The sequence below is a fragment of the Teleopsis dalmanni genome, chromosome 2 (genome assembly GCF_002237135.1).
Source record: "Teleopsis dalmanni isolate 2A chromosome 2, ASM223713v2, whole genome shotgun sequence".
NCBI lineage: Eukaryota > Metazoa > Arthropoda > Insecta > Diptera > Diopsidae > Teleopsis > Teleopsis dalmanni.
Genome location: NC_051847.1, coordinates 145,957,873 through 145,984,340, shown reverse-complemented (window position 1 = coordinate 145,984,340; position 26,468 = coordinate 145,957,873). Strand labels below are relative to the sequence as shown.

Below are 26,468 nucleotides of genomic sequence, written 5' to 3'. Positions count from 1 at the left end.
TGATATAACAATATATAATAAAACAATAATTATAAAAATAATACTTGCATTGATTGGATTTTTAATATACATAAATAATTATTATTGAGCTTAATGAAAATTGGAGTACACATCCATTTTGTAGAATTTAATCACATAGGCATGCCTTTATTGTTCTCCATTAACACTGGCAATAACGTAAATTTGCATGCTTTTCGTAGAATTGTAGACTTGGCCAGGTGGAAAAGGGTCCGCCTTTGAATGTGTATCAGTTTTATTTTTACCGCCAGCAGTATATTTTGATAATCGTATGCTAGGCATTGGTAGAAAACCAGTGCTAAGCGGCATAATATCTAAACAAATGGAATGACTATCGACATCTTTCATGGATATGACACCTATAAAAAAAAAGTTCAATAAATTTTTTAAAATATTAGTTTTGTTTGTTTAAAGCTAAATTTTACTTTTAAAACTACGTTCTTTGAAGCAAAGACACCGACAAATGTAAAATCCCTTCTTGAGAATAGGATTCCCTTCTGAACTTGGAGTGATTTCAATTAAACCTCACCCATCCACGATTCACCCCTACTTCCTTATATCCCCCTAGATAAACCATTACCTATTCACTTTCTTGTCCATGTTTCATTTTGTAAATCCTATCATCTTATCTGGTTTCCAAATTCCATCGGGATGCAACCATAACAACGAATGTAAAATAATCAGACATACTTTTTATTCTAAAGTTATAAATTTCGGTCTAAATGATTTCTACTTAACATTTAATATATCTACCTACCTAAATTTACCTATATCTATATCTATCTAGACCTCTACCTACCTAATTGTCTATGTAGAAATAAAATCGCGTTTCTGACAGGACTAGCCAAAGTTAGACCAATGAAGTAGATAAAGTCGGCTCACATACATACACAATCATACTAATAAACCAGGAATATCATCCATACTACAATACTATATTATACAATACCAGCTTTTAATACATTATACAATATATTATTACTAAAACTTATATGGACTCTACTAGATAATGTTGTTCACTAGCACACTAATCTATATCATTATATCTTTAATTTTGCCTGCATAAATAACCATTCGTTCTTTTGGACTATTAAGCGATATTCACTCCGTTAATTCAGCTCCTACATGTATAGTTCTATAATAGCCCAATTTAAATATTAGCTTACACTTCTTTCAAATACCATAATAAGTTTTTCCTAAAAATTTGTTCAATAATCTTTCAATGTTTTATTTGATTGGCATTTATTTTCTAGAAAAATTTCCTCATAATTAATATTATGTTTAAGATAAGTGCTTACGATAACATACCTGCAGAGCTTCCGCATACTGCCCACAAGTTCTGATCATTTACAACTTCATACATAAGATCCACAAAAGGATTTTCGTGCACTTTGGTTATTTTCAGATTTAAACTGCAAACCGAGCGTATACGACATAACTCTTTTGGTTCCAGTTGTGCTTGTATGTTGAATAGAGTTATATAATCCACTAAATCAAAAGCGCATCCATGATCCCTATAAACTTGAGGTTTGTCTACATCTGCATATTTAATTGAAAAATGAACTTTTATAAGCGCAAGTTCCATTTCGGCTTGCAATGGTTCGACTTTTATTTCGTACAGATATGAGACAGTGAGAGATTTATAAATTTCCTGCTAGAAAAAAAATAAGCTCTGTAAATACAAACTCATATAAAAAAGAATAAAATGGATTTCTATACGCACAATTTGTTCCTGCATGGCAGGATTTAAATCGATCAAACGTACACCAGAAACATCACATTTAACTTTTGGTTCAGTTAGAAACAAATGCCCATGTAATCCTTTAATAATGACCTGTAGGAATTTTTGTGTGTCACATGTATGAAGCCTGCATGTAGCCTCCATTGCAGGTTGAAATTCAATGCGACTTTGAAACTCGTTACGTGTCCACGGACAACTAAGTGAAATGCGATGTTCATAGAGCTTAGTCACTTTACGTCCCGGTAAATCGGCGATTACTTCTAAAGGTATTTCCCGCTCTTCAAATGACTTAAAATTGGGCAGTGGCACATTGAGTACACTGTCAAATTTTTCAGCAGCATTCTCATTATTATCAGTGAGTGGATTTATATCAAGCGGTGTCTGTATATCTGCTTTTACAGCTGTGGAAGACGCTAAACGAATTTGCATATTTTTTGTACATTTTAAAGTAATTTTGGCATCTGGTGGAAATATAAAACTGCCACCGGAAACAATTAGTTTCATTGGCTGGACTATACCGGCGATAAGAGTTTTGAAATCTAGAACCGCCTTGGCAGGCTTTGTGGTGATTTCAAAGGTCGGCAATTTAAAAGGTATTTGCTCTGATAAAAATTGCAACTGCGATATGCCAAGACAGAACTAAAGAAATTAAATTTAAATTAAAATGTTGATAGGTTATCAAAATAGTTTTAGGTTCCTATTTACCTGCTTTAAGTCCCAGGTACCTACACGTGTGGCTTTTCCTCTTAATTCTATAATATTTATACCAGGTTTAAGTGATAAATTTTCTGTAGCAACAAAATTAGAAAAATCCGACTGCATGCTTGGCGATAGTTTGCGTTTTGTACTGCTTGTACGTCTGACTGGCTGCTTCATCTTTGGTGTACCACATGCCACTGAAGCACAAGCTAAATTGTTATCCTGCTGATAGTCTAAATGCAGCGCAAACTTTAAGCGCGATTCTTTAGCTGAAGGGGCTGGAGTATGTGCTGTACTTGCATTGTGCGTGCTTAAGTTCGCTACTTGTACAGCTTCTCCAGCAATAAGTGGTGTTACATGCACTTCATAAGATAGTTTAAGTGTTTCTGCTACTATTTCGCGCGGATAGAGACTATCTAATTTCACCTGCACAATTATATAGTCGTCTTGTATTATTGACTTGGCATTTAGTACGTCAATATCGCATATACGAAAATGATCTTCCAGAACACAAAAATTGGCATTTTCCAACGACGGCTGTGCAGATAGTGAGCTTTTTAAAGATTTTGCAGATTTTAGAAACTCGTCGTAGTAAAATGTGCGCACCAGCATTTCTAGCTCTTGACAGCAGGATATCGAACTGCACGTTTTTGTATAGGCAAGGGAATCACCCATTTTTCGATAACAATTCGCCAATTCTAATAAAGTTTGCGAACTCAATGCATACCAATTTTCTGCTTTCAATTCACGTAGCAAATCCGTAAAAAAACCCACAGCTTTATGTGGTTCGTTGAGTGCACAATAAAAATTACCCAAATCTAAACCTACTAAACGTGCTGAACGAAGACGTGAAACATGTTTGTAGGTGCTTATAGCTAACTCAGCAAGTTCGAGGTATAACTTTTGGAAAGCTTGATTTGAACCTAAAGCTTCTTTAAGTTGTTCAGTGGCACATTTTTTTGGACGTCTATTTGGCGAACGGTCTCGCTGTTGTTGAGAAATTTGTGGCGTTGGATCGGGAAACGGCGTTTGATCAATGGGTATATCTCCGATACCTGAGGACAACTGCACTACAATATGTAGCTGTGCAGATGTGGGTGTATAACCTGGTAGAAGACCGCATAATTTACCCAATTCATAAAGTTTATCTTTAGCTAAATTCCATATAGGTGCACAATGTTGGAAGCAGTCTACTTCGTTTGGTTCCATGGCTTGCTCACATAACTGTAATACCTCTAAAGCACAAACGAATTCCCAACAAGACAGAGAACCCTCTTGCAAATCTAATTTAATAACATCTACTTCACGTAGTGTAGTGAAGAGAAAATTCAGTAAACGTTTTGCTATACCGGGAATGTCATTATTTTGTTGCAACAAGTGGGCTTGTCTCTCAAATAAATAATTACGAAATTCGAGTATAGATACAGACTCTTCTTTAATTTTACCACGCATTTCGAATTTATTACGCCTTGATAGAGAAACACCATGAAATGAAGTTAGAGGGCGTCTAAATGTATCAAGCCATTTGTGTTTCTCACCAAAACCTGAATTTGTTACATATTGTGAAAATATAGCATCTAATTCATCGTATTGTATTAGTGCTTCTGTGTAAAGTTCCAATTTCTCAAACACCAACGCTAAATCTTCTTGCATAAAGAAATATTGCAAGAAATCCCAACCATGGTGGTTACGTTTCTCACGTTTTGTGCGTATGAGTTCTTCATATTTGGTAATGTTGCGATTATAGCTCGTCAACATTAAAAATCTAATTAATTATTAAAATAATAACAATAAATAATATCAATAAATAAAATGAAATAATAGAGTAACCTTATTCGTTGTACTAAACAGCGAAATGATTCCATCGATTTTTGTTTTGCTGGATTTAAAACGGAAATACAACGATCATCATTTTTTGTGGCAAAATCCAAACGTATTTTATCCAAGACTGTGGTACGTGGTAATAAATTTTTCGTTTTTCTTGTATCTAACGTTTCCACAAGTAGAATCATCCAATCCGTTATACCAAATGATGTCAATGTTTTCAGCCAATTTTCGATTTCTAATCTCGTTGACGCTTTATAAGCATCAATATCCTAAAATTAAATAGTTATATATCATTAATTGTGTGACAAAACTTTAACTCACATTGCATTCTGTGACGAAAATATGTAAAATTGGATGTTCTACTATACTCCATTCGCCTTTTTTATATTTTTCAAGTGCAGCTGCATTAAATGGTTGTGTTTGCGCTTCTAAACGCACTAGTTTAGGTGGCCTTTGTAATGTTCTACGCCATTCACAGGTGTCCAATGGTATTGCGTTTAATATATGAGCTTCTAATGAACGAAATAATGGCCCAGAACCTGAGTCTGCAATACAAATAAACATTTTACAAAAAATACTATCATACAATCATAATATGAATTAATTACATGTAATAATTGGTTTTATATTCATTATTGCTTGAATTTATTATTTTGTTTCGAGATTATAAAAAACAAACAATTTCACTCAAAAGCACCAAAAACAATGTTTGCAAACAACAGCTGATCAAACTTTCATTCCCTTGATACATACAAAGTAACCGATTACTTATTACAATAGCTGAATGCCAAAGTAGTCAGTACCAACATACATAGAAATGTATGTTTTAAATGTTTTCAAATTTTTTAATGTTACTATGATTTTTTTTATTGTTTTGCATTGTAAAATGTGACAATTACACATATGACAACTTTAGTATTGCTTTTATTTAAATGCAGCAGTTTATTTTATATATATATATATTCCATAAGATAAAAAATTGATAAACAAATACAAATTTTTGTTTACAGACAAATGTTCGAATAAAATTATAATATAAAAATTTTGTCAAAATCTATAAAATGTATATGTTCAGCTAATCCTATATATTTATGACATCATATTTTATATGGTGTGACGAAATAGTAAATCGTTCTAATTAATATAATATAAAAAATGAATCGAAGCAATTAAAAGCATAAATCAATTGTTCAATTATATAACATACATCTCGATAAAATTTTTAGATTTATTTAGTTTGTATACTTTTGATGCACCTTTATTATTTTATTTTATTTGTTTTATTATATATAAACAGAGAGCAAAATTCAAATTAACAACAACTAGTCAAATGGGCTAACAAGAAATTTTTTGTGTTGTATTTAAATTTAATAATATTTTGCATATTTATAGTCTTTCTTTAATTTACTTATAATTTTATACTGCATTTTCACTTATATAAATAAATTACTAAATTTATTTCGTAATTGCATATACACCATTTTGGTTACTGGTTACTTAACAGCTGTTTAAGTTAAATTATTGAATTGAGGCCACCCACAAGTGTCAAAACGCTAGAATTAACTAAACATGAGAAATGAATTTTGCAAAAACTAACTAAAAACTAATTAATAGTTAAAAAGTGAAAATAGCTAACATACATTTGTTTTATTACACTTAATTTTAGAAATTCTATGTACCTATAGTAATCATTCCAAAAACAAAAAATGGCCAAAAGTATTTTTGGCCATAACAAAACTGGCTACGTGGGTCGTGAAGAACATACGGTAACATATAACATCATTCAAACAAATAAAAATTGGAATATATGAATAAACATTTGACAAATCTTATTTTAGAAGAAACTTCAGACACTTTATTCAGAGGATGACATGGATGAGTTGCCCTCTATGACAGAGGAACTGAGCGTTGTAGATGGTTTACGTCCAAATCCTGGTGGTCCATTTTCGGCACTAACACCTTCAATGTGGCCACAAGAGATACTTGCAAAACTTGGACAACCGGAAGCAGATGTAGGCGGACTAAACGACCAACCAGATTATCGTTTTGATGAATTTGGTTTTCGTGTTGAAGAGGAAGATGGCCCTGAACAAAGCTCAAATAAATTATTGAGTATACCTTTCGCAGAAGATCCACAACAACGACTACAATGGATAGCGCATTTAGAATTTTCTCATAATAAAGAGGCCAGTGAGTTGACGTGGGAAAATGTAGAAGTTGTATTGCCACGAACAGAAAAATTACGAAATATGGTACGTAATGGCATACCAAACTCATTACGTGCACAAATGTGGATGCGTCTTTCTGGTGCGTTGGCTAAAAAACAAAAAACTGAAACAAATTATCAAGACATTGTTAAGGGTAAACTACATTTGTTTCAAAGTGTGATATATATTTATAATTTTATTCGTTATTATAGCTTCCAGTAATGATCAACTTATGACCTCAAAACAAATCGAAAAGGATTTATTGCGCATTTTACCCACAAATGCTTGTTTTAGTCATCCAAATGGTACTGGCATACCACGTTTACGTCGCATTTTACGTGCAATCGCTTGGCTCTTTCCAGATATAGGTTACTGCCAGGGCACTGGAGTTATTGTAGCTTGCTTGTTATTATTTATGGAAGAAGAAAATGCTTTTTGGATGATGGCAACCATTGTAGAAGATCTACTCCCTGCTTCATATTATTCATCAACTTTATTGGGTATTCAAGCTGATCAACGAGTAATGCAAACACTTATAGCAAACTATCTGTCTACGGTAGATGAAACTTTAAAAAAACATGATATCGAATTATCCTTGATCACATTACATTGGTTCTTGACGGTTTTCGCAAATGTGGTGCACATGAAAATATTAGTACGAATTTGGGATTGGTTTTTCTATGAAGGCAGCATAGTGCTGTTCCAGTTAACATTAGGAATGTTAAAAATAAAGGAAAAAGATTTACATAATTTGGAAAATTCAGCACAAATCTTTAATTCATTATCTGATATACCAGGAGAAATAGATGATGTTGAGGTTTGTGCTAAAATACTATTAAAATGAGTTCATTTAACATTTATGTATTTTTAATAGGTGCTTTTCAAACAAGCAATGGAAGTGGGTGGCTCATTGAGCCAAACTGTTATAGATACACATCGTCGACGTCATCTTGCTTATCTCATGGCTGACCAAGGTGGTCTTGTGCCTTGTAATTCCGATGCTGTACCAAATTTACCGAAGCAACATTTAGCGAGGCGGCAGGTACGCAAAAGCAAATCCATATTGGAAACCTTGTTGTTTCGTAACGATAATGATTCAGATGAGTTGAAAAATAAAAACATACGTCAAACTGAAATATTAGTGGATTTACGAGAGGCTATACTTAAAGTTGCACGACATTTCATAACCATCGAACCAAAACTTGCAGCGCACATACAATTGACAGCGAATTACAGCACCGATTCACATGCTAAAGATCATGAGAACTTTATAAATGTAGCACGCACTCGTAAGCGACGCGCTAAAGCATTGCACGATTTCGAGCGTCATGATGATGATGAGCTGGGCTTTCGCAGAAATGACATAATAACGATAATCAGTCAAAAGGATGAGCATTGTTGGGTAGGTGAACTAAATGGATTACGTGGTTGGTTTCCAGCAAAGTTTGTAGAACTTCTTGATGAGCGTAGTAAACTATATACTTCAGCTGGCGATGATGCTATATCAGAAACTGTAACAGATTTGGTTCGTGGTACATTGGCACCAGGAATTAAAGCATTCTTAGAGCATGGTATGAAAAGACCATCATTTTTAGGTGGTCCGTGTCATCCTTGGTTGTTCATCGAAGAGGCTGCTACACGTGAAGTTGAAAAAGATTTTGAATCAGTTTACAGTCGTTTAGTGTTATGCAAAACTTATCGACTCGATGAGGATGGCAAAGTTTTAACACCAGAAGAACTTTTATATCGATGTGTACAAGCAGTAAATCAATCACACGATGAAGCACATGCACAGATGGATGTAAAGTTACGTTCACTTATTTGTTTAGGATTAAATGAACAAGTTTTACATCTTTGGTTGGAAGTGCTTTGTTCATGCCCTGATGTTGTACAAAAATGGTATCATACATGGAGCTTTATAGATTCGCCGGGTTGGGTTCAAATAAAATGTGAATTAAGAATATTATCACAATTTGCTTTTAATTTGAATCCGGATTTTGAATTGCCACCAAAGCGTGGTAGAGAATCACAACCACTTAAGGACGGAGTGCGTGATATGTTAGTCAAACATCATTTATTTTCATGGGACTTGTAAATTTTTATGTGTAGCTAAAGCAGTTAAAAATGCAAGAAGCTGAAAATAGTATATAAATACATATTAATGTACATTATACATATTAGACATATATATTTATACCAGTATATGATATACATATAATATAATACCAAGAAATAGTATGGTTACTACGTTATATTACAATTATTTCAACTATGACTGCTGCTTTTCTAAACACAATAGATATATGTTCTGCTCTCAGAATTCAAGAAACCACCTTGGTATAAACTTCACCTCTATGTATGCAACTCGATAGATAAATCTCAGTAAGACTTAATTAGTCATTGTTTTCTTAGTAAGCTACCATCATTGGAGTCTATTATAACTGTATATGACGGAAATCAAATTGTGAATAAGGAGTATTTACTGAATCTTCATTTTATTGGGAAGGTACTAACGGATTCTTATAAAACTATAAATGATAATGATATAGATTGAGAATAAGGAATCTTTACTGAATCTGCGTTCTATTGAGAAACTACTTTCAGTATCCAAAAAACTACATATAACAAACTACTCATTGAGAATAAGGAATCTTGAATGCTTTTCAAATATTAAACTCAAGATATAGATATGTTTCAGACAATTGGATTATTTGAGCCATAATGTAAATTTCAGCCAACACCGACGAAATTAACTAACAGGCATGGCAGACGCAATAACAAATATATGTAACTGAGATGTTGACAGTGATAACGAAGTGCAATACCATCATTAGATGTTGCTGTCTTTCGAGTTTCTAGTATTCACTAACTAAATAGAATTATCATTTTCAATGAAACATTCATTAGCTGGATTCAACGAATTGGTAGCTACATCTCAATAACTTTATTATATTCGGCTTGTTGGAATGGTTAAACAAATGACAATTTGTGTTTCACAAATACAAAGAACAGGAATAATGTTAGTTTTACTGAACCACAACACAATCAACAATGATGATAACATTCACATGACTACAACAAGGACGATAATGGTATTCAATTCAAGGAATTAGACTAACATTTTAAAAATGTTATTGTATTAACTGGACACAAAAACCGATTACACTCAAGCTTCTAATATTTTAATCTTGTAAACTAAATATTTCACCCGACTATCTTATGCTATTATTAAATTTGTGAAATAAATTCCATATACCCCATGAATAAATATATATGCTATAATCTATCACATTTCCACTGCTTTCCGTCAGATATATATAGCAGATGGCAGTTAAAATAATTTTAATTATATATATAAATATAAATATTTAGTTTTACTTTTTGTTATTCTATATGTACCTTTAAATTATTTTATTTATATATATTTGTGTATATGCATATAATCAAAATGTTATATTTAACCATCGTCCATTTGTGTATAGCAATTTAAATAACTTAAATTTATTTTATTTAATGTTTTTATTATTAAATAAACTACAATTTTCATTCATATAAAATGTAATTTACGGTTATAAAATTTATTTACTTATATTGGCTAACCCTTTGCATAAAATATATATATTACTTCTTACATATATATTAATTGTAAAACTACGATTTATTAAAAAAGACAAATCATAATAATGCGATACATTACATTGTGTTAGGGGATACATATGGTAAATGTATTTATTTTGTTAACAAAATGAAAAAGAAAATTAGTTACAGGCAATGAACAATTGGAATTTAATCTAACCATCAATTTATGTAGATTTATTTTTAAATATTGAATCTATTTACTATCTTATAATGAATTTTTAATTAATAATTCTGAATATAACTTAAGCTTACAATTGATGGCATGTATTTTAAAAAAATTCAACTGCAAACCAGACCCAGATAATCGTCCATAAGAGTACCAATAGCGAACTGAAAACAATATTTAGAGATGTATAGTATATAGACATACATATAAAACTATTGAGAGATTAATACTTACAATACCCGTTGCATCGACACGTGTGCCTACAATTTTTAAACGTATTTTATCCTCTCCTGATATGACAACATCTTCATCTTTTGATTTATAACAAGGTGGATTACCATTTGGGCAAAATTGCATATCTGCTGGAATTGACTAATAGAAAAAAATTATTTAAATTTAATAGAATATGAAGTAATATATAATTTAAGACACATATTTATTTAACACTATTTCAAGTTAAAATTAATGGTAACTATATTTCGATGTTATTCTTAGTTAACAAAAAATATTAGTCTACTTGAAAACATGTTCTATTGAAGCAGGTCACTTTACCTATCGAGCTAGTTACGCCATCTCAACTCACACTAGTTTCAACTAAATCACACTTATTTACTTATCCATCCCTTATTCCAAACAACAGTTTATATTTTCACTCTGCACACACCCTACCAAATCCTAACCCGTATATTAGTTTTGTAATTCCTTGTATCCTTCTATATAGATCTCTCTAGGTTAGATTTGGTAAAAAAATGTCATAAACAAGACCATTTCTTACTAGAGTATTTTGTTTATTCATAAATTTTGTTCTTAGTCAATCTTAAATAAACTTAACAATATGATGCACATGTATATCCCACTCTAATGGAGATAACATCAAAAAGGTTGCATAATATGTACTCCAACTGCTGGTATACTTGGTATTTTTTATCAGAATAGATCACCTGTTTATCTGTGCTATGTAAGAGTCTATCCACACCCTTTGTAAGAGTATTGTTATTGTTATTGTTAGGTCTCTTTAGATTGTGTTTGCTTTTTAGGTCTCTTTAGATACAAAAACATTATAACCCAACATCCTTACCAACCCATCGCGTCTATTGGTAAAATAATTCATTTTGTTTCTACTGTACTTTCTTATTAGATTATAACAACAATAATAGTTATTTTGTTAGTATCTTATAATTGTTTCAATCAAACAAAGACATTATATAAAGGTAATTCCTTTAGTAGAAACATACATATTAGTTTAAGCTTAAATAAATACATAAACTAGCAGTATATTTTTTAGAAGTGTTCGAGATACGACTCGACTGTTTTACATTTTAAAAAACGTTAAAAAAAATTGTGAAGACTGTGAAAATAGTCCATAAGATGGTTAGTAAAATTTAAGAAGTTATGAGAGTAACTCGTTTCATTCTGCATCTTCGGATTATTCAGAAACTATTTCGTATTATTTGTTAAACAGTTCTGTTTAATAATTTTTAAGCAACAATATAAAATTTGTACTCAGTAAGAATCTAAAAGCAATAATTAACAATTCTTATAAAAAAAATTTTTAGTTGAAAAGTCCAAATATAAATCACTTATTTATTTTTTAGCTATTACTATTTTAGCTTTTGCAAGTATACCAAGAGATCTTGGCAAGTTTAAGAAGCAGAATATGGAATAAGATGGTCACATATAGGAATAAAAATAGTAAGTGATCATAAATTGGATATTGATAACATTAGTATATAATTAGTATCTAAAGAAACGAACAATTTCGCTTCTATGGAAACACGTTAAAGATAAAATGGATTTATGTAGTTTCTTACGATAAAGTTGTAAATGTTTTACTTTTGTTGATTAGTATAAAAAAAGTATATTCTTGCAAATAACGATTGAAACAAAACCTTTATAAAGTTTACGTCACTCATTTTCTATTAATGGTTAAACGAAAAAATTAATGTAACTAAGTAAGTGGTTTAAGATTCATGGGTTTGGTTTTTACTAAATTTTTTAATGTTTGAATGGCAGGTGTAGCATGTATAAGAGCTTTATAATAGTGATTATAATTGAAAAGTTTTCTAGTTCTTTCATCAATATTGTTATTATAATCCAAAGAGACAATCGTACACTGCGATCTAAAAGATATATTATGCTATTCTTGTAAAGCGCAAATTCAATTCACCTTAGCCTTTTCAAAATTTTCATAACTTTACTTCATTTTGATAACTTTTCATTTATTTATAAAACTTAACTTAGAGAAGGGATTTATCTTTATATAAAATTAGAATAAAGTGATAAAGTAATAATACTTACATGATGTGATATGAAACATGACAATGGTCCTATTTCGGCAAACATACCAACCTTAATAAATAAATTAATATGGTTAATATTACATTACAGTAAGCAATTTTTTATTTACCTTGTTAATTTGCTTAACAACAGCATCGAGTACTTCACCTTTAAATGGTCGAAACACAATTGCTTTATATTTAACAGGATAAACAACAAAACCTTGGCCAGGTTGTATTAGACCGGAACCAATTTGATCTATAGTGGTAACAGCAATAACGAAGCCGTGCTTGCCAGTGCATGTGCCCTCAACTTCGGTGTACAGTTTTTGTTTCACAGTTTCAAGTAACTGCGGACCGAAGTACCGCGGATGCAGCAAAATTTCGTGTTCCAATGAAATCTATAGATATAATAGAATCATAACTCTTCTCCACTTATATTTATTAACTTACATGATAAAACATTTTATTGTTTATTTATATTAATATTTTAAGTTGAGAAACCAAAGTGAACACAAACAAGAGCCGCTTTTTGGTTCAAGTGAAATGTCACAACACAAATGTCAACTATTGAGAAAAAATAAACTTGTATTCAAAAGTAATGCCAGACTAATAAAAATTTTAAAGTTTATATTTTGTGTAATAGAGTTTTAAAATTGTGTAATGATGTAGTTAGTATATTTGATATATAGATTTTATTATATAAAAAATTATTTAAATTATTATTACAAATGTTAATATAAAATTACCTAAATAAAAAAATATAAATACTATAAATATAAACATATATATAATATAATATATATAAACAAATACGAACAAAAGATAAGAACAAGTAACATACAACGAATGTAATAGAAATTAATGATATATCATAAACCCAAATTATTAAAAGACTTTGAGATATATTAAAAAATATTTATAAATATATTTTCAATTATATGCATATGTAGTGTATATAGTTTTTTTTTAATTTAAATAATTTCAAATTAAAATACAATGTTTTTTTTTCTTGTTTTGAATTAATTTTTTTTTATTAACTCTTTATTATTATTTGAAGACTATTAGTGTACATTATTGAAATAAAAAACTTTTTATATAGCTTTCGAATTTATTTGCAGTTATATAGCACTTTTCTATATAAACTTGTCATCATTTCGAAGCTTTTTTACTTTATCATCAGGGTAGGAAAAATTAATTACAATTAATATTAATTATATTATATTAATATGTCTTAATAACGAAAATTTTAAAATTGATGGTCATAATAATATGGATATTAATAGCATAACGAACTCAAAATGTCATTGTTTTAGAAATGGATTCTATTCATATATATAGAGCATCCTTAATTTTTTGTCGTCATTTTCATCTCTTTCCTGTTTATTTGTGTTACATTCATAATTATAACAACTTCTTGCACAGAGTTTGCTCATGAATTATGTTATCTATAACTCACAATGTTAGGTAAACTTTTTTATATGAAACAAGTAAACTAAAATAGATTTAAGCAATTAATATTAGAATAAGATAAGTATACTAACCAAACTATTGTAAGACTTAGTATAAGTTTTAGAAAACAGTCTTGTCGTGTACGAAGTCTTGACGAGAGTCTTTAAATAGAGTCAATAAGTATTTTATTTTAAAACCAAAAATAAGATGTTTTATTAATGTGAATTTAAGGAGTGCAAATATAGTTACAGACATAATACAGTAAACTATTATTTTATATTCGATGTGAACTAAAATGTTTACTATTCAGAAATGAAAATCTCAATGCTAAGAACAGGAAGCTGATATATAACCAAATAATTCGTCCGTCACTTTTATATGGATGTGTAGCGTTTAGCAAAGCTTCAAACACTCCTATTCGCCAGCTAGAAATTGCACAAATCCAGGCTCTGAGAAGACTTTTCTGGTACCATGGTACATGAGGATGAATGACATCCTCAGGGACCTGAATATTGATCCGATCAAAAAAATACATAAAGGATTGAGTCCTGAAATTATTTACGAAAACTGACAGACTTACCAGCACAGCGTTATCAAATCTCAGAATGGTTACTGGCTCCTCGGGGAGGAGTGCAAATCTGAGGATAATTATTACTTAGTCTGATGAAGTGATAAACAATAATCCAGTCAAGGCATAAAGAGGGGTTTTGAAGATACCTCGCAGTTAATAGAGAATAAAAGTGCTCAATTTATAGTCTTTTTAATGGGTTAAGATAATAAAAGTAAAGCTTTCTACCCTACTTACACGAGTAATATTACAAGAATATAGATTTGCTAATATCTATGTACTTGTTATCAATTCAAATCGTTAGTAGCTTTAACAAAAATTTGCAATATTTATATATCTTAAATAATTAAATTTATATTGCTATTAGCCAGTATAATTGTATAATATGTATATGCATAATTGAAAGGTGAAAGGATGGTGTGAATATTGGACATTGTGCTTAATAGATATTAAACCCTTAAAATACATATTAAATTATAAACTATTGTGAAGAGAAAAAAAAATTTGGAGGAATAATGAAATATATTTATAAAAATATATATTTAAAAAAATTTATTTTTTTCAACATTTTATTTTCTAAACTTAAAATGTTTTTTATTAATTTCAAAAATTTCAAACATTTAACTTCATAAATTAATAAATCAATACATAAGAATTTTAATTAAATACATTTTTTTCTTTGTATACTCCTACGTTATTGTTTATAACTTCCAAATCCATTCTTCTGACAATTTACTTTCTTTTTTCTTATTATCGTATTGGAAGTTATGTTCATCATCATCAAAGGCATAAAGAACTAATGGTTCTTTTTCCTCCTCCATATTTCCATTCACATCTTTTATTTCTTTATTATCAAGATCAACGTTATTTATTTCGGAATAAACTTTGTTTTCAGCATTTTCCTTTTCTTTGTCATCTATATTAACGGTATTTAAAGAGGTACCCACCAACTCATTAGATACATCAGTCATACTTTTTCTTAAATCTCGTAACCCATCTTCTCCCATTAAACTCTGATTTGCATTTATAGTGTTAAATATGGTTTTAGTTTCATTATTACTTTGAGACACATGCTTATCTTCAGATGATTTAATTACATTCAATTCTTCACGTTTCTCTTTTTCTCGATCATTAATTACTGTCCGATCAGTATTTTTCCCACCTTGTTTTGTCATCAATTTATCTACTTTATCAATGTTATCTTGAGTTTGGAAAATAGATTTAACATGACTTGGCATTGGTACATAATAATCATTGCTGTTACTACTGTCTGTACTATCAGTGGAAGTATATAACTGTTCATGTTCTTGCTTCTGTTCTAGATATAAAGAACTCTCTGGCAGTTGTAAATTTTGTAATATATCCTGAATTTCTGTTAATTTTATATTGCATTCATCAAAGACTATTGAATGTTGGCTCGGTTGCAATAGGTGAGACTGTATTTTATTTACATCTTTGTTTTCAATTAGATCAAAATTTGGATTGTCTTGATCAGCACAAAGACGCATACTTTTTTCATCTCTTCTTCCATTGATTTCTCTAGCATATATCCTAAATTCTGTTAGATATGCATCTAGTTTATTGTCAATAAACTTTTCCAGATCATTCAGCATAGACTCCATTTTGTTAAAAAATATATCTTGATTATCATTGTCTGAAAAATTTGAAACAAAGCCATTGTTTTCCATATTTTGAGCTTCGTCACTTTCTTCTTCGGTTACATTTTTATATAGATTATCATTTTCATCCTGATATGATCCGTCATCATCCTCATTTTTGTTTTCAACTTTATAGTCATAGTCCTCCAAATTATTTTCAGCCTCTTCATTGTTTTTCAAATTACTATATCGACTTACATCATCACATTCTTGCTTAATTAATGTTTGTAGATACTCTTGATGTTTATTTGTTAATGTGAAACCATATTTTTTGACTACGTCCCAGTATGTATCTTTATTTGATAGATACAAATAGCCGGGATCAATGTTGGCAATATTATGTACTTCAGGGTTGAATATTATATGCTGTATATCGGAAAGTATGTCTTCTACTGTTAAAGGTGGAATTCGACCTTTTTTATTGCGTAGTAAATTAGACCATATTTCTCCCGTTATGGTAACGTTTGGGTGAAAAATCGGCAACTTGAACACACACTTTGGTGGAAGATTTGGATATTTCTTATTAAAAGTCAATAAAATTTGAAATTGATCTATCTCGAAGCCTGTAGATTTGTCGGCATTTATAACGCATTCCCATGCAAAAAAATTAAAACTTTCATCAGCCTTGCGAATTGGATTGGCTGTTATGTTTGGTAAATTAGTTAAATGCCAATTCTCATATTCGAATTGAAGACGCTTCCATGCATTGGAGTTCATCTTAACTTACTACGTGTGAGTTAAAACTGAAAAAAAATATTTTTAAATTTATTAATTTATTATAAGATAGAAAAAATATATCATGTTAGTCAGTGACTATGTGACTTTCAAGACGTATAAATATCTGACAATGAGACGTCTGTGAAGAGATCTCTTTAGATGTCCGTAAAGTGAATGGGCGGAAGAACACGATATGGTATTAAGAAATAGTAGTTTAAAAGTATGTGGCATTATGGAAGGCACGGGTGATTTATTATATGACTTCCATAGTGGATGATCAATTGAATATATAAAATTGATCAGAAAGATGACTTTTACATTTGTTAAGTTATGAGTTCTCCGTGTTGTTGAATAATAACATAATATTTACAAACTTTTTTTGAGTTTGTTTTTATTTCATAATTGTGAGAAAAAGATAACCAAATCACAACAGATCAAAAATGATTGGTTTGTTTGCGGACTCTCTTTATCGATGTATAAAAAGAGAGTTTTATAAAAGTTTATTCAGGGGACTAAATCATTCTTCTAGTTCACTTTCCAATCTTGTGATGGTGTGAAGGAAAATTTTGAAATCATATTGCCCGTTAATATATTTGATCAGCATGTCAACACAAATTGATTTAACGATTTCGATATGTCTGTCAACATGTGTACGAATTAATAAACATTATCTAATAAATATTTTTAAATAATCGAATAATAGTTTGTAGTTTACAGTGTCGAATTATACTTTTAGTGTATTTTCTACGCATGTGAAGCATGGAAAAGCTCAAGAACAATGCAAACCAAGCTGCAAGAGTTTGTCAACAAGTGTCTCCGACAAAGTCTCAAAATCCGTTGGCCAGAAAAAATATGGAACACCGTATTGTAGCGGGGAACTAATTAACTCCTAGTTATAAAGAAGATAACAAAACGAAAATGAACCTAGATCAGTCACACACTTCGACGACTCGCAAATAATATAGCAAGGCAATCACTGCGATGGAACCCACAAGGTAGTCAACGACCAGGTGCATCGAGTGTTTTAATTGAAAAAGAATTAAAACATGTCGGCTTTACTTGGAATGAAGTCACAAAAACAGCGCCTACTATAATACGATTTAAATTGATGGTGGAGACCTTTTGCTCAGAAGAAGTTCAGGAAATCAGCAGTAGTAGTAGTAATAGTAGTAGTAGTATCCAGGTAAATTAAATCGAGAAACGGTTGAAATTAGTCGAAAATCTTCGGTATAATCAAAGGCAACTTTTTCACATATTATAATATTATCGCTTAAAAGTTCTTTGTTTGTTCCAACGTTTTTCGAATCCAATCTTTAGATTGGATCCAATCTTAATTACTTTTCAAAAATATATATATTTTTGTGTTCAAACTTCCAGTTACCTACTAACTGGAGTTTTGTCACTATCATGGCTCTATAATCATTTTTATGGTTTCTGACCTATGCCCTCAGTGTATTGCCAAATGACAATATCCTGCCGCAGTTAAGGCTAGTCACTGCATTTGTATATACCAACATTTGTGGGTTCAAACCTCCAGTTACCTACAAACTGAAAGGTATGTAAAATATCTTTATATTATTTAAAATAATTAGATATATTCTTTATATCTCTTTATTCTTTATTAGATATATTATCTTTTTAGGATTACCAAAACATAACAGCATCAGAAAGAGCTAAATCATGTTATGAAAACTAGAGAAAAACTTATAGAGTAGATTATTTAATTAATGATTAAAAACTATGTAAAGATCTATTTATCGGTTCTATACGTATAGTTATTTTAAGCGATACATGACTGCGGTTCTATTCTGTGTTTCGAACCCAGTTTAAATTGAGCATAAGCAACAGGTTAAAAGCCGGCATAATAAGATAATAAAATTTAAAAATCGTTCAACTGTTGAGATAAGAAAGTACGATTAAATGCAGATGCTACTATATACAAACTACATTAATAAATCTCAAGATCTGCTTTTTTGTTCAAAAACAGCTAAACTTGTTTTGAAAAATAAATATAAAACAAATTATACGCTGCGGTATTAAATAGAGACTTAGGCTGAGTATAAGGAGAAGAGACCCGCAAAGCTAGTTTAGTCGTTAAGAAGCAGTTGACTGACGCGAACGTCAAACAGAAAAAAAAAATCAGTGCGTCTGAGTAAAATAATAAAATCAATATATATACATATATATATATATATATAAATTCATTGATTTCTTTTGTGATATAAAGGTATTATTATTATTACTATTATAATTTTTATTATTATGTTGTGGTTGAATACATTTTAAAGAAATAATATAAAACTGAAAATAAAAAGATATTTTAAATGATGTATAAATTTCGATATCAAAAAAAAAACTTTAAATTCGAAATAAATCCAAGTTTTTTCTTATAATAAGTCAAGGACGTTTATTATATAAAATAATTAATTGTTATAAGTGTGCTTTAAAAAAAATTTAAAATACTGTATATTATAAATGAATAAAAAAATATTGAATAATTTAACAAGTAACTGCTAATTAAATGTCAGTCAGTGTTGTTGTTCTAATGTTCACAAAATCTATGGAAATCCCCAATTCGCGTCACAATACTTGCAACTTCTTTTGAACTTAAGCGAAGTATGCGTCACAGCGAATAATTTCCTAATTTTGAACTTGTTTGGTGGGGAAAAAAATTTGCAAACGCTTGAATGGCTTAGATTTCCCCGCAAAATCGTAGCTTGAGGGGAATTATTGTTGTTTTGTCTTATAATATATTAAAGACTAACAAAAAAAAAAAACAAATAATGTAATCAAAATGTATAACTTGACCTTTGAGCTAAATATAAATGAAGATTTGTTTGTTTTGAACTGATAAGAATCCATATTAGTTCAATCAAGTATTTTAAAAGTAAGACAATAACTAATTTAATTGGGACAAATTCATTTATTAAATATATATAATACATATGTAAATACAATATGTATTTAATATTTTTTCAAAATTTCATTACGTTAGCAAATCTTAGTTCTATTAGACATTTCAAATTAATCTGCAAATGACTAGACTCGCTCACTTTAAAGACTAATTGTGGAACAATATTTAAGATACTAATAAAACCGACAGCAAACTACGAGACAGATATCTGTCTATAACGACAGAGCAGGTAAACCAAAGTAAACCAATTCAATTTTTGAATATATATACGTATGTAAATACAATATGTATGTAATATTTTTTTTCAAAATCCCATAACGTTAGTAAATCTTAGATCTATTAGACATTTTAAATTAATCTGCGATATTAATAAAACCGACAGCAAACTACGACACATATATCTGTCTATAACGACAATGCAGATATACCAATGTATAAGACCCAACGTCGTTCAGAAATCAAAGTATAACAGAGTCATATTCCCCATTTAAGAATGGGAAGTAGATATATTTCCACTTTACGTAATATGTTATTGAGGGAAAAACATGGCGCCACGTAGTATGTTTATAAAAAAAAAATAATTTTTTAAAAAACGAGAAAAAACCGGGTTTTTTCAAAAGTTACTTAGAACAGCTCATTGAACCAAAAATATTATCGCTATATAAAAACACTCTTACAAGCCATTTTTTGAAGTGTTTATTTACTACAGTAGTAGTTTCCATAGTGATTAGTTGCTATGAACCTTAGTCTAAATCTTACCCTTAGTAATGGTGGAAGCCGTAATCTATAAGATAATAATAATTATAATTATAACAATCATAAAAAATGTTTGTCTTCGATAGATGAGCGCTATGTGATGCACGGTCGAAAATTTTAGTTTAAATTATCGTCCCTGAAAACTTAATTAAGGTTTAAACTAATATTTTTAAACTCAAAGGTTGAGGTTTTGTAAACCCACTGAAGTTGAACTTTCGGAGTTGAATGTTTAAACTTTAAAGCTAAAATAGTTGAAAATAAACTGCGTGAGTTGATATCATACTCTGCAAGTGTTATTAAGAAACCATCAGTGTTCAGTTTTTAAATCCTACAATCCAGTTAACTCATTCAATTGGATAAATATAAAAACCCTATGCGTTTTAAAGTTAAACTAATATTTTCGATTGTTTTACTCTTATAAACGTTCCTGAACTCACATTTAGTTGGAGATACCAATTTTTATTATACATTATATACAGTTTTTATTTAAAATCTAGCAATTGTCTTAAGGCGCACCTAACCAATGTGATATCCTTTCTTACTTATTTATAATTCAGTTTTACTTTATATTGATGTTAAAGAGCATTGATAACAATTTTCGAGACTTTTTCTTTCAATTTTTGTGTCAATTATATATCACAATAATCGATTCTAAAATTTTTAGATCTTTTCAAAACTATTTGACAAAAATAATCATGTTAATTACAAAACAGCTTCAAAGAACTATTAGAATCTAATATTCTGGAAGAAATATCAAGAAAAAATCGCAGACCAAAACATACCGAAGATATTTTAAATAGAATATACAAATATACACATATAGTATAAAGACAAAATAATCTCTCCACTGTGGGCAGAAAACTGAATCAAAACAAATAAATGTGAAACAAGAAATATAATAATTCCACCAAGTTATAAAGCAGTATAAATACGTCCTAAAATTTGGATTACCAAAAATTTATATAATTAATATCAAATTATAATTGTATCTAAGACGAAACCATAAAGCTAACTCAGTTTTTGTCTTCTTCTCACCTAATGGACACTATTGTTGTAGTCGTACTATTATTGTCTTATATGTCTCTTAATGTCTCTTGTAAAAATTATCGTTTACAATTTTTAGAGATTTCCTATAGGTACAATTACTTCATAGGTTGCCAGCGGCGTATCTTATGTCTGGTATTTCAAGTTATTGTCATTTTTAAGTATATTTTTTATACTTTTAATATTATATAAATAATTTATTTATTATATAAATTTATTTTTTATGAGTACGTACCTCTTTATATATAAAAATTTTCTTTCTAGTTGCGATAGAAGATATTTGCAAATTTGAATATTATAAATTAACTTAATATCCACTGTTTTAAAGTAAACCAAGTTTCACAAATTTTTTGAATACTGAGGAAACTAATTTTATTTTCCTATGAAAATATATGACACATTACTTTATGAAGTTGTTAAAGTAATTGACATTTAAATCAAATTTGATTTGATTACAACTTGTTAACTTGCTGTTTACACTGACTTAATTATAGTAAGACTTTTGTGTTCAAATGCAATTACGAATAGTTTTCGATTTTGGTCTGCAAAGCAAAATTTGGATGTGTAGTGAAAAAGTGAGAGTACTTGCAAACATTTTCCCAGAAATTTAACTGTGCATTCACACTGGGTTGAATTTGTTTAAATTTTTATATTAAAAAGAAAATACGTATTATTTTCGAGTTTTGTCTGCAAAACTTTGTATTATTTTCGAATTTTGTCTGCAAAACTTTGCATTATTTTCGTTGAGTTGAGTGTATGCAAAAGTCAGCTAGAGTCGACGCAATTCGGCTAACATCCGCACGCTCCGTTTGGAAATTACATCAAATTATAAAACTAGTGGAATTGCTGAAGAAGTATGTTATTTTTTTAAAAACACAGTGTTACCCCTTTTTACTACTCTTTAATAATAAGATGATTATTTCACCTTAATTTCCAAAAAACCAGTACGTTTTAGAATATTTCAGATTTTAATGTTATGATGACTCAAGAGTTGAGAACCACTATAAAATAGTAAATATTGTATATCTAATAATTTATAGTTATCTAGCATCGTGGTTTTATTCAAGCCTTTACTTCTCATTACTTATTATACTAACTATTGTATTATGCTATATATGTTCTTAATTGAGCTTTCTCATAGTTCTCATAGTTTCTCATAGATTTTTTTTATAATACTCTTTCAAAAATTACTTTTTGTTTGTTTTTATTTTGATGAATCTAATAATTTTTAATTGAAAATTAAAGTAATTAATAAACTATATTTCAATAAGTGTGCTACTAAAGAAACGAAACTTTTTACTCTCTTCTCTAGATCTGTAGATAAGCAAAACTTAGCCTCTACTCATAGCAACTCAAAGAAAAATCAATGAAATTATTTTAAATATTTAATCAAATAATAGCCTAATTTCGTAATATCACTTACATCATTATCTAAAGTAATTACTTATCATCATATGATAAAGAAATTCTCAACAAAATTTAAATCATAGATATGTTAAAAGAGATATTGGCATGATTAATAATGGAAGTAAATCAAAGATAACACATTAAGTGTTACCAACTATAAAAAAAAAATTAGATTGAAACCATTTAACATATAATTTTAATATATATATGTATTTAAATATATGTATGTATGCTTAAATGTGAAGATAGACAACTGATGGTAGAATGATTAAAATATAATCTTTATTACAGATGAAAGATGGGCTAATCCTTAACAATTTTAATAAGTTCTGATGAAGTTAGAAACAATTTTATAGTTGCTGTAGACACGTAAAAGAGTACTTTCATAGGCAAAGTTGAGGATAAAGGAGAAAAACATAGACATTTATATATATATAACCTTAACCTTATAACCTTTAGGCTATATATAACCTTAAAAGTTCTTAAGTACTTTGAAGAAATAGTGTTTAAAAAGTATAATTCTTATAGTCGACACTGAAATGTTTTAGGTAAAATCATTTAACTAATTTTTTAATCCATCATTTCTAGATAAGATATTAAAAGTGTTGTGATTTAATTTTCGAATATGTAGTTTTGTTTCAATTCGTTACTGACCTTATTATTTTCATGGCAGATGGTTTGTTATTTGCGATATATTTGCATATATATATAAATTACATAATAAATATTATATATTAAATAGCACAACGTTTATATTAAATCACGTTAAAAAAAACAATATAATTGTGAAATAAATACTTGTATTTAAAAAAAATTCCATAAACTTTAATAAAGCACAAAAAACCCAACTTGATACTATTTTATAGAAAACTAGCGGACCCGACAGACTTCGTTCTGTCAGAAAGATTTGGAATGTGGCAGTTTTTTGTTCCTACCCATTTTATAGTCGGGGCAAAAAAAATTTCCTGAACAGAACAGTCACCCTGATGTGTGGGATTCAACTCGGGTGACCAAAGTATATTCTCTTTCAAGAACCACTAAAAAACCCCGACTGGGATGGTGAAACCCCAGAGGGTTTCAAACTAAGACGCGAACTCAGGGTTCAAACCTGATTGTAAAATAATCTAAGGGGACAGTGGAAACCTAAGGGTGACAAATATATAAAAAGTGGGTGCCTCGTTTGGATAGTGGAGATAATGATCTGCAAAAAAAATCATGGGAATTTTAATAAACATACCTAAACATACCTATTCTGGTTATGTTCTTGTCTTCTTATATGTAAAAATGATTCGAAAAATGTGTTGGTAAGCGCATAACTCAACAACGCCTAGACTAATTTGAAATTAGCAATAATTCCATTTTTTCTCGCCGTAAAAACCATCCTTGGACTTCAACGAACATTTAAAAAAAAAATTGACCAAATTGGTCCAGGCATTGTTGAGTTATGCGCTTGCCAACACATTTTGCGATTCATTTTTATATTAGAACTTTATTGAATAGCAATAATTCGATTTTTTTTCTTGCCGTAAAAACCATCCTTGGACTTCAACGAACATTTAAAAAAAAGAATTGACCAAATTGGTCCAGGCGTAGTTGAGTTATGTGCTAACCAACACATTTTTCGATTCATTTTTATATATAAGATATATTCTATATTTTACAAAATAATTTGTTTATATAATAACTGTAAAAAATATATTTCTACTTACAGATATCTTTCACACTTATCCATGTTGCTTACAGTAAATATATTTATTCTGCTGTTGAGTGCCATCTCAGCTCAGGTTGCACCACAACAAAATGCTAATATTCAGGACATAGTGAACACCGTATTCCAAGTGACACCCACTGCAACAGCAAGACGCACGGGATTTAATCAAATTGTGACACCAGAACCAGTGGATCCTTCTAAACCTTTACCTAATTTCACCTCGGTTAGTGGTCGAGCACAATGTAATTGTGTGCCTTATCACATGTGCGACCCTAGCACGAATTCAGTAACTGAAGATGAAACATTCGATGGTTTTGGGTTAATCGATCTACGCGCCGATTTTAATGATCCCGTATGTGAACATTATTTGGATGTTTGCTGTGACAATAATCGGACTTTACCAACAAGCTTGAAACCAACTCCAGTAGAAAATCGTCCTAATCGTCCCACAGGATGTGGTATACGTAATGTAGGTGGTGTTGATTTTAATATAACAGGTGCACTTGATAATGAATCTGGGTTTGGTGAATTCCCTTGGACAATAGCGTTACTGACAGCAGCGGATAGTACGTACTTCTGTAGTGGTTCATTGATACATCCGCGTGTTGTGTTAACTGCTTTCCACTGCATTACTCAGCGTGCCCCGAATAGTTTTGTGGCACGTGCTGGTGAATGGGACACACAAACAACAAGAGAACGTTTACCTTACCAGGAACGTACAATACAAAAAATAATAGCACATCCACAATTTAATGAGCGTAATGTAGCCAATGACTTTGCACTTCTCATACTCTCTGAAGCTTTTGTATTGGACGATCACATTAACGTTGTTTGCTTACCCGCACAAAATGGTATACCAGCAACAGGCACCAACTGTTATTCAACAGGTTGGGGCAAAGATCAGTTTGGTGCTGCTGGACGTTATAGTGTCATTATGAAACGTGTGCTTTTGCCAATAGTTGAATTTAATGATTGTCAAAATAAGTTACGAGGCACACGACTTGGCCCCAAATTTGCTCTAAGTCCCACATTTATTTGTGCTGGTGGCGTTGTTGGTATTGATACATGTCAGGGAGATGGTGGTGCACCACTTTCTTGCCCAGTTGGTAGCTCAACAGATAATCGCTTTGTTCAAAGTGGTATCGTAGCATGGGGAATAGGTTGCAATACTCATATTCCAGCTGCATATGCAAATGTTGCATCGGCACGCGATTGGATTGATGGACAAATGTTGACAAATGGATTCGATACTGCCACTTACACTACAAATTTATAATTTTATTTTAATATATAATAAATAAATTAGTGTTTAAATTTATTTGGTTTAAATTTTGTAATTATTAATGCTTTAAGTGTATAAGAGAGAAAAATAAATGAAAAAGAAAAAAATCACTGAATTATTTGCATTTAGAAAATTATATATTATTAACGCTTTCTGTCGGGGATTTATGAAGTACGTTTTCGGTTGCCATAAGAGAATTTCAATTTATTAAGATCTATGATCTAACTATCTTGAGATAAGATAGATCTTAAGATCTAGATTTAAGGTTACACAGAAAGTAATTGATGTGAATTCTATTGAGTCTTTCAAGTAAAATGTAAATGTAACTTTCTAAACGACTTCTCATTAAATTACTTCACTTTCTTCGGAACCGGTTCAATCAAATT

At 30.0% G+C, this 26,468-nt stretch overlaps 5 protein-coding genes across 7 annotated transcripts; 2 read left to right on the top strand and 3 right to left on the bottom strand.

The window, feature by feature from the left end:
* Nucleotides 1-49: 49 nt before the first annotated feature.
* On the bottom strand, nt 50-5,106 carry LOC119679952 (trafficking protein particle complex subunit 10). The gene is made up of 7 exons (XM_038092551.1): nt 4,894-5,106; nt 4,607-4,830; nt 4,289-4,554; nt 2,465-4,223; nt 1,742-2,398; nt 1,327-1,669; nt 50-377 (listed from the first exon to the last, which is right to left on the bottom strand). The coding sequence occupies exons 1-7, from the start codon at nt 4,916-4,918 to the stop codon at nt 148-150; spliced, it is 3,504 nt and encodes a 1,167-aa protein (XP_037948479.1). The 5' UTR covers nt 4,919-5,106; the 3' UTR covers nt 50-147.
* On the bottom strand, nt 4,758-13,144 carry LOC119679954 (DNA-directed RNA polymerase II subunit RPB7). 2 transcript variants are annotated; one of them, XM_038092554.1, is made up of 6 exons: nt 13,027-13,144; nt 12,705-12,974; nt 12,596-12,646; nt 10,532-10,669; nt 10,384-10,461; nt 4,758-4,830 (listed from the first exon to the last, which is right to left on the bottom strand). In XM_038092554.1, exons 1-5 carry the CDS (start codon nt 13,036-13,038, stop codon nt 10,411-10,413), a joined length of 522 nt encoding a protein of 173 aa, XP_037948482.1. In that variant the 5' UTR covers nt 13,039-13,144; the 3' UTR covers nt 4,758-4,830; nt 10,384-10,410. The 2 variants fall into 2 exon arrangements, with proteins under 2 accessions (XP_037948482.1, XP_037948481.1); XM_038092553.1 differs by lacking the exon at nt 4,758-4,830 and having other exon boundaries at nt 10,108-10,461; nt 13,027-13,143.
* Nucleotides 5,789-9,870, top strand: LOC119679953 (small G protein signaling modulator 3 homolog). The gene is made up of 4 exons (XM_038092552.1): nt 5,789-6,051; nt 6,124-6,646; nt 6,705-7,309; nt 7,367-9,870. Exons 1-4 carry the CDS (start codon nt 5,992-5,994, stop codon nt 8,585-8,587), a joined length of 2,409 nt encoding a protein of 802 aa, XP_037948480.1. The 5' UTR covers nt 5,789-5,991; the 3' UTR covers nt 8,588-9,870.
* Nucleotides 13,145-15,274: 2,130 nt separating the features above from the next.
* LOC119679950 (protein PFC0760c-like) lies at nt 15,275-24,873 on the bottom strand. Of its 2 annotated transcripts, none has more exons than XM_038092549.1 (2): nt 24,799-24,873; nt 15,275-16,994 (listed from the first exon to the last, which is right to left on the bottom strand). In XM_038092549.1, the coding sequence occupies exon 2, from the start codon at nt 16,966-16,968 to the stop codon at nt 15,295-15,297; it is 1,674 nt and encodes a 557-aa protein (XP_037948477.1). In that variant the 5' UTR covers nt 16,969-16,994; nt 24,799-24,873; the 3' UTR covers nt 15,275-15,294. The 2 variants fall into 2 exon arrangements, with proteins under 2 accessions (XP_037948477.1, XP_037948476.1); XM_038092548.1 differs by lacking the exon at nt 24,799-24,873 and adding an exon at nt 21,918-22,043.
* Nucleotides 19,056-26,165, top strand: LOC119679951 (phenoloxidase-activating factor 2). Its single transcript, XM_038092550.1, has 2 exons — nt 19,056-19,195; nt 24,801-26,165. The coding sequence occupies exon 2, from the start codon at nt 24,820-24,822 to the stop codon at nt 26,074-26,076; it is 1,257 nt and encodes a 418-aa protein (XP_037948478.1). The 5' UTR covers nt 19,056-19,195; nt 24,801-24,819; the 3' UTR covers nt 26,077-26,165.
* The last annotated feature ends 303 nt before the right edge of the window (nt 26,166-26,468 follow it).